The sequence below is a fragment of the Nymphaea colorata genome, chromosome 13 (assembly GCF_008831285.2).
Source record: "Nymphaea colorata isolate Beijing-Zhang1983 chromosome 13, ASM883128v2, whole genome shotgun sequence".
In the NCBI taxonomy this organism is placed as follows: domain Eukaryota; kingdom Viridiplantae; phylum Streptophyta; class Magnoliopsida; order Nymphaeales; family Nymphaeaceae; genus Nymphaea; species Nymphaea colorata.
The window spans coordinates 11,411,627-11,425,399 of NC_045150.1; the positions used below are offsets into that span (position 1 = coordinate 11,411,627).

General features: G+C 41.7%; 1 protein-coding gene across 1 annotated transcript; it reads right to left on the reverse strand.

Annotated features, from left to right (window-relative positions):
* Nucleotides 1-7,835: 7,835 nt before the first annotated feature.
* On the reverse strand, nucleotides 7,836-9,522 carry LOC116266668 (WAT1-related protein At1g68170-like). The gene is made up of 4 exons (XM_050081111.1): nucleotides 9,472-9,522; nucleotides 8,900-8,965; nucleotides 8,395-8,546; nucleotides 7,836-8,061 (listed from the first exon to the last, which is right to left on the reverse strand). Exons 1-4 carry the CDS (start codon nucleotides 9,520-9,522, stop codon nucleotides 7,836-7,838), a joined length of 495 nt encoding a protein of 164 aa, XP_049937068.1.
* Between the last annotated feature and the right edge of the window lie 4,251 nt (nucleotides 9,523-13,773).

The window sequence follows — 13,773 nt, forward strand, 5'->3', positions numbered from 1 at the left end:
AAACACGATTTGGTGATTCAGCCTACACAGACTTTGACATAGAACTTAAAGATTTGGTACAAACGTCCTCAGTCCGAGAGTACCAAAGCAAATTTGAAAGTCTTTCATCCATGGTTGATTGGACCACCAAGTCACTAATCGGTGCCTACATCGGCGGCCTCAAAGAAGAAGTCAAGATAGACGTACAGCGAAGAAAATACACCCATTTGGTTGAATGCTTCGCCGAGGCTCGAGCAGTAGAAGAGAGAAATAGGCGCAAGAATGCCTTACGAAAACCGTATAAGGGCAACGAGCCAACCAAGTACAAAGGGCTACCACCAAGAAAGCCTATGCCCTACAAAAGAGAAGAACAAAAACCCCTCTACCGTGATCGAGTGCCTACCACTTACATAACTAGGCAAGAGAGGGAACAAATGATAAAAAAACAATCAATGTTTCAATTGTAAGGAACCATGGAGTGGTACTCACAAGTGCAAAAATCTTCAAGTTTTTCAAGTCATTGATGAAAGCGATAAAGAAGAAGAAGAGTCTAGCCAAGACACAAATCCACCTAGTCCGAATGAGGCCAAGACAGATACAAGTGCATCTGAGACTATTGAAGGGACATGTCATGCCTTGACAGACCCAAAAAGACCGAATGCCATGAGAGTTGTTGGTAAGATTGAAAAACATAAAGTAGTAGTACTCCTAGACTCGGGTGCTACACACAATTTTGTTAGTGAAGAGGCAGCTCAAGCAGTTGGGTGCCCACTAGAAGAACAACAGCCAATCTCAGTCATGGTAGGAGATGGGTCCAAACTCGTATGCACACAAAAATGCAAAGGCGTCCTACTATGCATGCAAAAGGTACCATTCACGATCGATCTTTTAGTACTCTCCATCAGTGGTGTCGATGTGGTATTGGGGGTACAATGGCTAGAGACTCTAGGGGACATCTCTTGGAATTTCAAAGACATGAGTATGTCTTTTGCTAAGGAGGGAAGTGACCAAAACGTCACCCTAAAGGCAGTAAATACCAACGTTGAACCAAAGGCAGCACTTAAAGCTCTAGTCGCCCAACAACCAGCGTTTTGGGTTGTTACTAAGGCCATGGACATACCAGCCAAAGATGAGCAAGAAGAAAATATAACAGCCGAGGTTCAACACGTGCTTGAACAGTTTTCAGATCTCTTTGAGGAACCAAAGGGACTTCCTCCACGTCGAGCTTATGACCATAGAATCATCATGAATCAGGGCGCCGAACCTGTCAACGTTCGGCCTTATCGTTATGGTCATCACCAAAAAGCAGAAATTGAAAGATTGGTTAAGGAAATGATAGAGGGTGGTATCATACGCCCTAGCTGTAGTCCTTTCTCCTCGCAAGTCTTACTAGTTAAAAAGAAAGATAACACATGGCGCTTCTGCGTGGACTATAGAGCACTAAATGAGGCAACTGTGAAGGACCGGCATCCAATACCGGTAATCAACGAACTTCTAGATGAGTTAACCGGTGCCTCTGTGTTTTCCAAAATAGACCTACGGGCAGGCTACCACCAGATTAGAATGCACGATGAAGAGATTCCAAAAACAGCTTTTAGAACTCATGATGGACACTATGAGTTCTTGGTGATGCCTTTTGGCTTAACCAATGCACCCGCCACATTCTAAAGGTGCATGAATGATGTTTTCAGGAGGTATCTTAGAAACTTCATCTTGGTATTGTTTGATGACATTCTCGTATATAGCCAGTCAGTAGAGCAACATGCTGCCCACTTGGCCACAGCCTTACAAATTTTGAGGGAACATCGTCTTTATGCTAAGAGGTCAAAATACAGCTTTGGCCAACCCTCAATCAGATATCTTGGGCACATAGTATCCAAAGAAGGGGAAAAAGCAGACCCTAAAAAATTAGAGGCAATGAACAACTGGCCTTTGCCTAAAGACTTGAAAAGCCTCCATGGATTTCTTGGGTTAACCGGCTATTATAGAAGATTCATTCAAGGCTATGGGCTCATAGCCGCCCCATTAGCCCAAATGACTAAGAAAGGAGCATTCGCTTGGTCAGACAAAGCAAGAGAGGCATTTGAGAAATTGAAATCGGCACTCATGACAGCACCTGTTCTCACCTTGCCCGATTTTGGCAAGCCTTTCACTATTGAAACGGATGCTTGTGACATTGGCATAGGAGCTGTCCTCAGCCAAGAAAATCACCCTATATAGCATATATGTCAAAGGCTCTCACCAATCGGGCCAAACCGTTATCGACATACAAGAAAGAACTTCTTGCCATAGTGTTGTCAGTTGAGAAATGGAGGCCTTACCTCATAGGCCAAAGATTCATCGTGAAGACAGATCAGAACAGCCTTAAATACATGCTCAAACAACGAGTTTCAACACCAATACAACAAAGGTGGTTGGCCAAACTCCTCGGATACGATTTTGAAATCGAGTATAAGAAAGGGCTAGACAATACCGCGGTAGATGCACTATCAAGGTTGGGCGAGCAATTCTTGACACTTTCAATCATAGGGACCAATTTATGGGACCAAATAGCTAATGAGCAACTAGAGGACGAAGGGTTGAGGCTCATCAAAGCCTCCGTCACTCAAAAACCGGGGACCATTCCCCATTATACCATCAAGGGCAAATTACTTATGAGAAAGAACCGCACGGTGGTTCCACCTAAATCGGCCCTAAAGCAAGAATTACTACAACATTTTCATTACACTCTATCAGCAGGCCATGAAGGAGTAGTCAAAACACTCCACCGAGTGAAGGCTCAATTTTGGTGGACCGAAATGAAGGCAGACGTGAGGAATTATGTTAAACAGTGCCAAATTTGCCAACGTGAAAAGTATGAGGGAATTAAGCCTCCGGGCCATCTAAATCCCTTACAAGTACCAGAAAAGCCGTGGACCGATGTCACCATGGATTTCAAAGATGCCCTTCCACGATCATAAAACAAGGAAGCCATACTTGTAGTGGTCGACAGGTTAACAAAGTACAGCCACTTCGTTCCCTTGCCTAAGAAATATCATGGACAGATGGTGGCTACTAAGTACCAAGATCACTTAGGGAAACTACATGGCATGTCTCAGACAATAGTCTGCGATCGAGATTCAATCTTCATGAGTGAATTTTGGAGAGAATATATGAAGCAGATGGGGACAACAATCTAATTCAGTACTGCCCACCATCCTCAGACCGATGGGCAAAGTGAAGTGGTCAACCGTTCTTTAGAAACATATCTCTATTGCTTTGCAGGAGAAAGACCCAACTCTTGGGTAAAGTATCTGTCATGGGCCAAATGGTCCTACAATACGAGTTGGCACTCGTCTACTCAGACCACTCCGTACGAAGCTCTCTACGGAATTCCCCCCACAACAATTCCAAAATATGAAGAAGGCACGACAAAGGAAGATAAGGTTGATTGTGAGCTATGCACAAGGGAAGAGGTGCTAGCGTCACTCAAGAAGAATATCATCAAAGCCCAAAATCGAATGAAACAGACATATGAGAAGGGCAGGAAGGATCGTGAATTTATGGTAGGAGACTATGTATGGCTTAAAAGATTACCCATGAGGCAAAAGTCCCTCTTAGGGCAGCCTTACTCTAAGCTTTTACCAAGGTTTTTTGGGTCATTCCCAGTGCTACAAAAGATTGGGAAAGCAGCTTACAGATTAGGCCTCCCACAAACCGCCTTAGTCCATCCAGTCTTTCATGTTTCTCAGCTGAAACCACATGTTGGGGAAGTGCCAAGGCAGATTGAACAAATTTCGAGCCAACAACAACCAACACCATACCGAATTCTTAAACATAGACATGTTCATCGGAATGGTAGACTATGTCATGAAGTTATGGTTGAATGGGAAGGACCAGACAACGGCACTTCATGGGAAGAATTTGAGCAGATAGTTAATCGCTTTCCCACTGCACGAGCTTGGGGGCAAGCTCGAGGTAAGGAGGGAGGATCTGATGCAGACCTTCCCACCAGGATGGCGAGAACTCGGGCCAGCACGGCCAAGCAAGGCCAAGAGAGTCAAGCACCATCGGCCAACATGATGAAAAGCATAGATGAGCTAAGGGAGGCTAACATAGAACATGAAGTTGATGCAGCGGGCGGTGTGGGCAGAGCATTATCAGCGGAGTGCGGGCAGTGGGCTGAAGACTTCAAGGCAGAACAGGCACGGGAACTAGACCTAGATTCGGTTATAGCGAGTTCGAACCCTGAGCCTAGTCCTGACCCAGTCCACGCATGGCAAGTCTAAGGCCTAACTTAGGCAAGTTATATGGCTGATCCCGTGAGGGAGAGGCCAAACTCACTAAACATTCGAGACGTCTCGTCTCGGTCTCCTTTTATGCTTTTTCTTTATAGTTGAGTCGTTTCATTTCAGCAAGTGTCTCGGTTCTCATGTAAGAACCGGTTTTATTTCAAGTACTTAAACTCTTTTGTAAGTCTTTTTTCATTATGCAATCAAGAATTAGAAGTTGAGTTTTTTTTTAGTGAATTGGCTCTTGCCTCCCTCTTCCCTTCATCGTCTTACCGCCGGTGATCGGAATCCAAAGGCTCCAACCCGTGGCTCTGGTTGAAGCAAAACAAGCTTGGAGACATTCCTCGAGGCTACCGGAATTCCTCTTGGAGTTTCTTCATCATACACATAATTCCCCGACCTAGTCGCCATCTTCTCATGGTGCAACATCTTCATCCCCGAAAGAAGTTAGAGGCTGGAGAAGTATCACGGGAAGACTTGGGGAAGATCGGTCCGTGGTTCTGACCGACTAGTACTCGAGTAGAGACATCCGGCTGCAAGAGGTTTGGTAAGAATCGTTGTTCTCCTTGGTTCTTCATCCTCTAGTAGAAATCAGAAGTCCATCCGAAATCAACCAAGTCGCCCCTCTTCTCTGCCCAAAACCAGAGGATAGACGGTGAGTTTCGCTGATTGAGGATCGGCTTGATTGGTGTTCTTGCGGTGAGAAGCCTGTGCGAGTTTGGGAACTTCAACGATAGACAGCCGGTTGTTGCTCACAAGCTCCACGGGGGACCAGCATAAGGGCTCCTTCGAACGAGCGTCAATCAACTCAAATTCCATTTCTGACCGTGCGCTCAACAAAGGAGAATAAACCACTGCTCACCAACCTCAAGTCTGAGTACAATTTCACATTCGGTTGAGCAGGAACAATCAGCAAATTGGGCGCAAGTTCCGGACCAATTCTAAGCAAATTCAAGGCAGTTTTCACTCTCTCGTTGATTCCTGTAGCATTGCCCAGATCTTAGCAAGCTCCCAGCCAATTTTCCGGCGATTCCATTCATCCACGGCTGAGAACGAGTCTCCGATCAAAAATCTGTCCACACGCCGAAAAATCGGGTCGCTGCTTCGTTCCCGGCATAACCCGACGGAGTTCCATATTTGTTGCTTCTTTATAGTTTGTCCATGGTATGATTTATTCAATATCAAAGTCAGAATTACTAATCGAGGGCAGCTTCGTCATTCACCCACCTAGCGCAAAGGAGACGCGAGCTGCGAGCGTTACACTCCGCAGCCTCCCTCTTAGCTTCTCGTCTTTAAGTTGGGAGTTACACTTCTTTCACGCACTTAATCACAAGCATTCACACCACGAGGCTTCAATCCAGATCTTCTTAGCCATTTGTCTCCAACGTATGAGCCAGCAGTGCCTTCACTTCATTGCGCATTCCCATGTGCCATCATTGAGAATTAAAGAGGTAAGTTACACTCTCGTAGCTAGGAGGCCCTTCGCCACTCCTTAGCCTCTTCATCCCTCGTAACTGACCCAAACCCTGTAACTCCAGTAACCTCACTTAATCACCCTCTACCTCGTCATTAGTGACCCCCCTTCATCATTAGGAACCCCTTCACTCGCATGACTCTTGGCTTAACCTTCCTTAGAACAATTCCTACTCATTATTACCCACCTCACGTAGGCTTAACTCTCCATCACCCCACGCATGCCCCTTCGCCTATCTCTAAACCATAACCGATCCACTTCCAATAACCTCACCACTCGTCTAGACTAAGTCCACCTGCTACCGTACCTCCTTCACTCACCTGAACCTAGTCCACCAGAGCTCACACCTCATACTGAGCTCAGCTGACCCATATCACCTAGACTAAGCCTACCTAAACCCATACCGAGCTCATCTCCTTGTTCCGAGCTCGGCGGACTCCTTGGAGTCCACTAGTTAGGATCCATTTCCAAGCATTGCACGTTATCAAATTAGCATCTCTTCTACAGCAAGTAAGTCATCTTGCAGCCTCCCTCGCTACAACCATCTCCCGAACATCTTCCTAGGCGCCAAGGTGACCTCGGCCAGGTGGGCTGAGCCCCTGCCTCCATCCAGGTGCTCGTCCGTCACTTTGCTGTCTCTCTTGGCCGACCAAGGCCTGCAGCGGCCGTACACCATCCATTTCTGTTGTCGTGATCCTCTATCACTCTCGGCAGTTCGTACTAGAAGACCAGGCGGGTCTAGCCTCCACTCCACCTCCTTGCTGTGATATCCGAGAGTGGCTGAGCCACTGGTTTTCTCTCGGATCCTATTGCTGTTTAAGCCGATCTCTCATCGGCTAGGTAACTTCTAAACATCCCATAGAACGGGGTTATTGGGTGTATTTGCTTTCTAAGCCAGACTCTAGCAATTTGCTACTATCGGTAGTCCCTCCAAGGCACCTTGCCAAGGACACGGCTGCGAGTAGCTAGACCACCAAAGGGAAAGGGCATGGTTTGGTCGTTCTTAGGGATTGTATGAATGGTTTGTGAATGAATGATGAATGAGTTGTGAGAGTTACATCTGTATCGCTCGCGTTTGTACAAGCCTTAATCCCCTCAGTTTTGTAATAGGATTGAAGACTTGGGTCAGGGAAAACATACTTGTATCTTATACCCAGGGTACTATTAAGCCGGGGTTGCTGTCCGGCGGGAAAAGTTTTGTAAGTATAATTTGCTTACGTTTGGACTTTAGGCTACGGCGAGTTGATCCTGGACTTGGGATCTATTCTCGGGCGTAGAAATCGCTAGCCGGGTCTAGGTTCCCACCAATATAATAGTTGAATGACCATTTATTAGGGGAACATGAACATGCCATGGTATCTATAAGTAGGTTCTGTCGTTGTCCAGTCCTTCTTGAAATGTCCCATTCGGGATCTTGCTTCTTCCATGTACATTATGCCCTGTTTTCTAAAAGGGACTGCAGATTTGAGTGCAAACATGCAATTCAATACATTGGCTGAAGTTAATAGTTGCATTCTTCCTAATTTCAGATTAAATTGCACGTAGAAACTCCGTTAGTGGGTCTCAAAGATTTCTTTTTGTGTACTTTTATGGCCAATTATGACAGAGATCATCATTTTTGGCCACGATATAATAATGTCATTTAAAAAAAATGAGATACAATTGGTGCTGGATCCCTTTGGACTCAAACTGCTTTTAGTTAAGGTTAAACTTTAATCTGATTGACAATTCTTTTGTTAAAAATATGAACTTGAAAAACTGAAATAGTTTATGCTGACAATAATTTACTGTATAATGAAAATCAGTCACTCCCAACTATCCTCCTCATCAATCGACAAGAACTTGTTCCATTATCAATATTTACACACAACTCTGAATGAACCCAAGCAAATTGGCTCATCCATTCACCGGCAACGTTTACACTTCTAAACGTTTTTACCATGAAGTGTTTCACCATGGACAAGCTCATATTAGTTCCACCTCTTAGAATTAAGTGCCACGCCTACGGCAGTGTTGCTTCATAAACGTGTGCTGCTTTTATTTGCTAATACCTGTCATGAGCTATTCTTTTTGTTGAACAGAGTTGCAGCAGAGAACTATGCTCTCTTGACTCAACCAACTTGAAAACCAACTGAATTTTTCTTTTTACCTTTGTACTTCGTCTCTCCTTCATCATGTGAAGCCGGAGACTCCAGAAGCATGCCTCCAAAAGAAGCTTTAGCGGGATCTCCAGATGACAATTGAGTAGGAAGCTCAGCAATAAGTTGCTCCATCTCTTTTCCTTTCCCCCACAACACGATGTACAGTCCCAAGATGATAAATCCAGCAGCAAGCACACTGAAACCACAATTAGATCAGACATTAAAAAGTTTGGTGGGTCATATCAGATGTTATCAGGTATGAATATCTTAAGACTTTGAGATCCATGGATTTAATGTCGGAAATCAGGCATTTTCATGTTGATCATAGGTCTGGCCTCTGATTTGAGATCCTCAGTTTGGAGAACCATGCATCCTCTTAGACCAAAACTTAAAACAACAATACGGAAGACAGAAAAAATTGCAGAACCGCTCGAGTTCGACAAAGAGACTATTGCAATATGGTTCATAAGGAAAAGAACCATTTTTGTATAAATAGGATCTGAAAAATGTAGTAGTTCCAAATTTTTACCTTCCTAAGCGGAGAGTCTCATCAAGAAATATGGATCCCAAGATGGCAGTGATAACAAGTGAGAGAGGACTGAACACAGAGACGACCACTGGCCCTCTTTTCTTTACGGCCCATGACATGAGAGACAACACCATCACTGAGACGAACACGGCCTGCGTGCCCCCAAGAGAGAAAATTGAGATGAAAGAACTGACTCAATCAAATTCCAAGTGCTTTCATAAGTCACATGCTTCAAACTTATGTGATCCTAATTCCAGAAACAAAATACCCAATTTGTTTAATAATTCTAACTTCTTGAAAAGTAAGCATTTTGATGGTAAATCCCATGCTTCTTGGTATATAAACGCCTCCTTAATTACTTGTTAGACCCATAGGGAACAATTTGATCTTTTCAACATTGAGAATTAAGAGAGAGAACAAATACCCCGTAAATGGTAGTCATGAGCTTGACGTCCCAGCTCTCCATGCAGATAGAGTCCTATCGACAAATGCATGTGGACTGAACGGCTGAAAACAGGCACATGAGGGCTGTGCTGGAGTAAGGATGTGGATACCTCTCGTTCATCTTGGCCTGCAAATATTACAGATCAAACTTCATTACCATGTCCTCATTCTAGACAATACTCAATGGGGCATTTGTTCTAGTGTTCGGGAACGTGTCCATAAAATGTTTCACCCTCGTCCAGTAGAATGTCTGATAAAAATGTTTACCGATGTTAATGTGAGTGTCGATAAATATTATTTTTACCAACACTCACAGGATTGTCGGTAAAAGTTTATTATTACCAAAATCCTCTGGTTGTCGCTAATCGTTTGTTTAACTATGTTTATGAAGTATCGATGAAAATGTTTACACCGACGGGCACAACAACGCGTGCGACAAGTGTCAGTGATGGTTTTCATCGACATTCTCTTCACTGACAACCAAAAGTTGTATCGACATTACTTCCTATTTTACCGACATTTTTCGGCCTTTGTTGAATTTACTTTTTTTTTTTTCGGTAGCGTATTAAGGCACCTGGATTATCAGCCATATTGCATAGGTCAAAGCATAGGCAATAGCAAAAATTGCCTGACTTGTGCTGCTGGTCGTTCTGATGGTGAAGCAACTGGCTGTGAACCGGCCATAGCTGGAACTTAGCGCCCTTGTAGAAGGTAAAATATTTCTCAATTGTTCTAAAAAATAGGAAATAATAAAAAACTTGTATCTTGGGGCAGAACATATGTAACCTAAGAATTTTTTTTTCCAATTTTGCTGTTGTTGTTGTTGTGTGTTTTTTTTTTGGGAGGTTGCATGAAGGTGCTTAGCTTCGGACCAGGAAAGCTAATCTGGGATCCTAATTTTTATATGAGAACCATGACAGCATTTGTTTACTTCGGATTTCAGATAAGATCACTAAGAGGCTTTGGCTACACATCAAGGATCTCAATTTCTTATATTGCTGTAGATCTGAAATCTAGTGCTTGTACTTTATGAGCCCTACATATAAGGGATTTTAGGTCAGTCTTGGATCTGAGATCCGAGATGATCAAACACATAAATATTAGAGTAGATAAAAACAGGAGTTCAAAATCATTGGTATGTGGCCAAAAGCATAGATAAGAAATTGGGTTGAGAGAAAGGGGGGTCGGACCTCAAATCCATGGAATTGTGATGCTAAGGTTGAGTACGGTTCCCCAAGGATCTTTCAAATCCGTGGGGATCTGAAATCCACGATAGCCGAATTCATAGTCTTATCAAACCATAGCATCCACCCCCAATGTCGATCTCAAATCCATGCTGTAGTGTAAAAAAATTTTCTTTGATTGGGGGGTGGGAGGGTGGGGTCGGACCACAAAACCGTGGATTTGAGATCCACTGTAATCAAAAGGGACCTAAGTGACCTTAGATATGTGATAAACTAACAAACGCTCTCTTTTTGTGTTTGGGGCCCAAACATTTAATCCAGGGCATTAACTTGATGTTCTAAGTACATGGCTTAACCCTTGTTTTAGTTACCCTTAAGATAAATAGCTCCTTGAAGCATTAGTCCCTGCTTAAAGGATGAAAACAGGCTATGGAACCATGATCCAGGATGATCTGCAGTTATCCAATTAACTGATTAAATTCAAGAGAGAACCTTATTCGCATGAATGAATGAATGAAAGAAAGAAAGAAGAACAAGATGGGGGACCTTATTCGCATAAATTCATATGCATGTTAAAAACCATAGATTTGAAATATGGGGAACCTTAAATTCATAAATCTTAGATCTCCGCATATCTCAGATCCACAGTGATAAGTGGCTGGGCATGTGTACATGACATATGCAACTCTCTCTCTTTTTGTTTAGAAAAATCTCAAAATTCAGTGCCTCAACATCATTCGAGCATGTTCTCTCGCACACACATACACACATACAAAAAGAGGCCTAAACATGCACACATACACACACACACATTTTTGCTCTCTCTCTCTCTCTCTCTTACCCAAAAAGTCCACTGCAGAAGGCCTGGCCAAGTACAATCCAAGTCAACTTCGTCCTGCCCTTCCTGCGTGCATCAATAATGGTGTATATACAGAGAGAAATATTCAGCATTTTTTTATTAGAATTGCCAGTAATCTATATAGATCCACTGGGCGAAACCAAAAGGGCTCCTTTCTCTTTCTCGCCGAAAGCGCCTCCATCGTTTTTTGAGTGTGTAACTGATATTCTCTAAAGTTTATAATTAATCACCAGTAAGGACCTTTTTAGCATATAAAACTCATTTTATACGTCTAAAGAATATGATTTTCTAGAAATATGTGACTGGTCCATGGACTAGCTGCTAGTAGCTACTCACGAACTCTTAAAAGATATTATTAAACATTTTTTTGTATAATATAAGCTTATAGATATGATTTTATGATCGATTTCATAAGAATCAAATATTAAGTCATGAATCATTTTTCAAGTTCAAATTTATTCTTTTAACCATAAAAAATGTACTGGCTAGAGCAACGTCAAAACTTTTGCAGTAAAACAAATTCAACAATTTTCATGAAAACAACTTGAATGATAACATGATTAATTCATATATGTATACTAAAACATTGTTTTACTTAAACACTAAGGCTGCATTTGATAGATTAAATCCGAGGCTGAATAGAAAGGTATGTTTTGGGAGATCGGCAGTTTGAACACTAGCATGGATTTCACATGTATGGGCTTACCTCTCTAAGAAGAAGGCAATAGGGCAAATAAAGGCAGAGCCAAAAATATAGCGATAAGTGATGAGCACGAGGACACTCATCCCTCGGTCTACCGCCAGCTTGTAGAGGACGTTCATTCCGGCCAACGCCACCTGCACCACCACCATGGCCACCACCGGCATGGCCCCTTCCACTCCATTACTACAGCTTGTCAGCTTTTCCTCCATTTACTACTACTATTACAACTTACTCTTCTTCTTCTTCTTCTTCAAGGAAGAATTGGAAGATGGAAGGACTGCTTCAGCCTAAGTACAGTATATATAGGCTTATAAGTGTTCTTCTAACACCTAATTGGTTGATGCAGGTCGCTTTAATAGGCAGCTCCATGGGGAACCAGATCTCCCTTCCCAATTGCATTCTATATGCAACGACACATTCAGTAAGAATCGGTCGAGTAGTGTTGTTAAAGTTTATTCCTGTAATTGCTACATATTCTCTCTCATAAATTGATGGAAGGCTGCCATCCAGTAGAGTTGCTTTCGAGTGCCAAAATCTAACTTGTATAAGTAGGGGCCGAGTTAGGATTTTTTAAGAGCTAAACTATAGTTTCAAAATTTTAACAAGGATTGAAATATAATTTTTCAATTTTTTTTATATACATTGAACTGAGTTGAAATTTACATATATAAATTTTTGAATGTTTTAAAATTTGAGTGGGTCAAGGCCTCTGCCTCCATTCCTGGGCATATGCAACTTGTAGTACGTAGAGACATAAAAGGAAAAAAATATAGCATTTACGTTGTTGTAAAAATAAAAACTGTGCTTGTTATTAACTTGTAAAGAATATGATTTTTTGAGGGTTAGTAGGAAAAGTATTTCACCCTATCTGCAGGCTTGACAACAAATCCACACTTCTTTGATCTCTATAGGAAATCATGCACTTGCTTTCAATACTACCTCGGATGATGGTTTCACTATGTTTTAACTTATATATTGGTGATCTTTTTTTGGTAGCAGAAGGAGTTGATTCCATAGGAACTCGAAATGAAGACTAGCTGCCTACATAGCCCCTTCTCTGTCTGTCGCAGTAACCCCTTCAGGGATAGTGTGACTTTTTAAAAAACCCATTTGAAGTATGACAAATTTATTTGTAGAAATTAATGAAGCAATGGTCAAAATATTATATTGCTTCCAATTATACTCATATATGTATCATATATGTATGTATGTATTTCAATAATTAAAGGCACTTGTTTCTTTTGAGAAGTATTTCAGTCTTTTGAAAAAATACTTTATTTCCACATTTTCAACTTAATCTTCATCATTTGATGTACTTAGAATCAATGAGTCGTATCATTCCCATTAAATATGGTATATAAAGGCACAGTAACTACTTATTTTCAATAATAAACACATTTTTTATGTCAAGTTTTAGTTTTCAAAACACATCGATCACATCTTCATCAAGGTTTATTCATAAAGAATGATGTGAAAATTTGAGTTTGAAGTAGAGGGTTCCGAATCTAACTTTCCTCTTGTAAAACTGTTTTTTGTTTTTCAAAGAGCCAAATTGTCATTTTATCATTTTTTTTAAGTTTTTACCAGAAGGTCTATTTTATCCATTTTTTTAAAGTTTTACCAAAAGGGCTAATAGCTGTTGGGGACTGTTTGACAAATACAAACAAAAACATATGGAAGAACAGCAGTAACAAAAATTCCTGTAAAGCAGGAATCATTTTTTTTAAAGACATGTAAAAAACTTTAAATGAAGACAGAATGGAGGCACAATTAATTAGAACTTGATTGACTTTCCTCAACTTATTTAGAACTTTTCGGCCATAGTTAAGTAAATTGGTCCCCCCTTACTGTTATTTAGGGTTACAACCATCAAATGGGAGACAGCGATTCCCGCATAATTAGAGGGCCATCATATATGTTGAACAGAAGAACATAGTCTGATTTTATGCTTTGTCACAACCGTGCATTCAATCTATGCTCTTTTATTTGTTCCAAATTTTATGGAGGGTGGACTAACGAACGGCCATCCCAGTGGCTCAGCTGAACAGGTTGCGAATCGGCAAAAAAAAAAAAAGTATATATCCTTACACTTAAAAGAAAAATTAAACGATAACAATGAAAAAACCAAAATATTTCACATCGTGACATGTGGCGGCCGGTAAATTGAACTTGTTGTCAATTCGATTCGA

Coding starts and splice junctions, on each gene's coding strand:
- LOC116266668 (XM_050081111.1), bottom strand. CDS start 9,522: ATGGCCGGTTCACAGCCAGTTGCTTCACCATCAGAACGACCAGCAGCA. Junction 8,966..9,471: donor CAGAACGACCAGCAGCACAA/GTCAGGCAATTT, acceptor TAATATTTGCAG/GCCAAGATGAACGAGAGGTA. Junction 8,547..8,899: donor TCATGTGCCTGTTTTCAGCC/GTTCAGTCCACA, acceptor GGGGGCACGCAG/GCCGTGTTCGTCTCAGTGAT.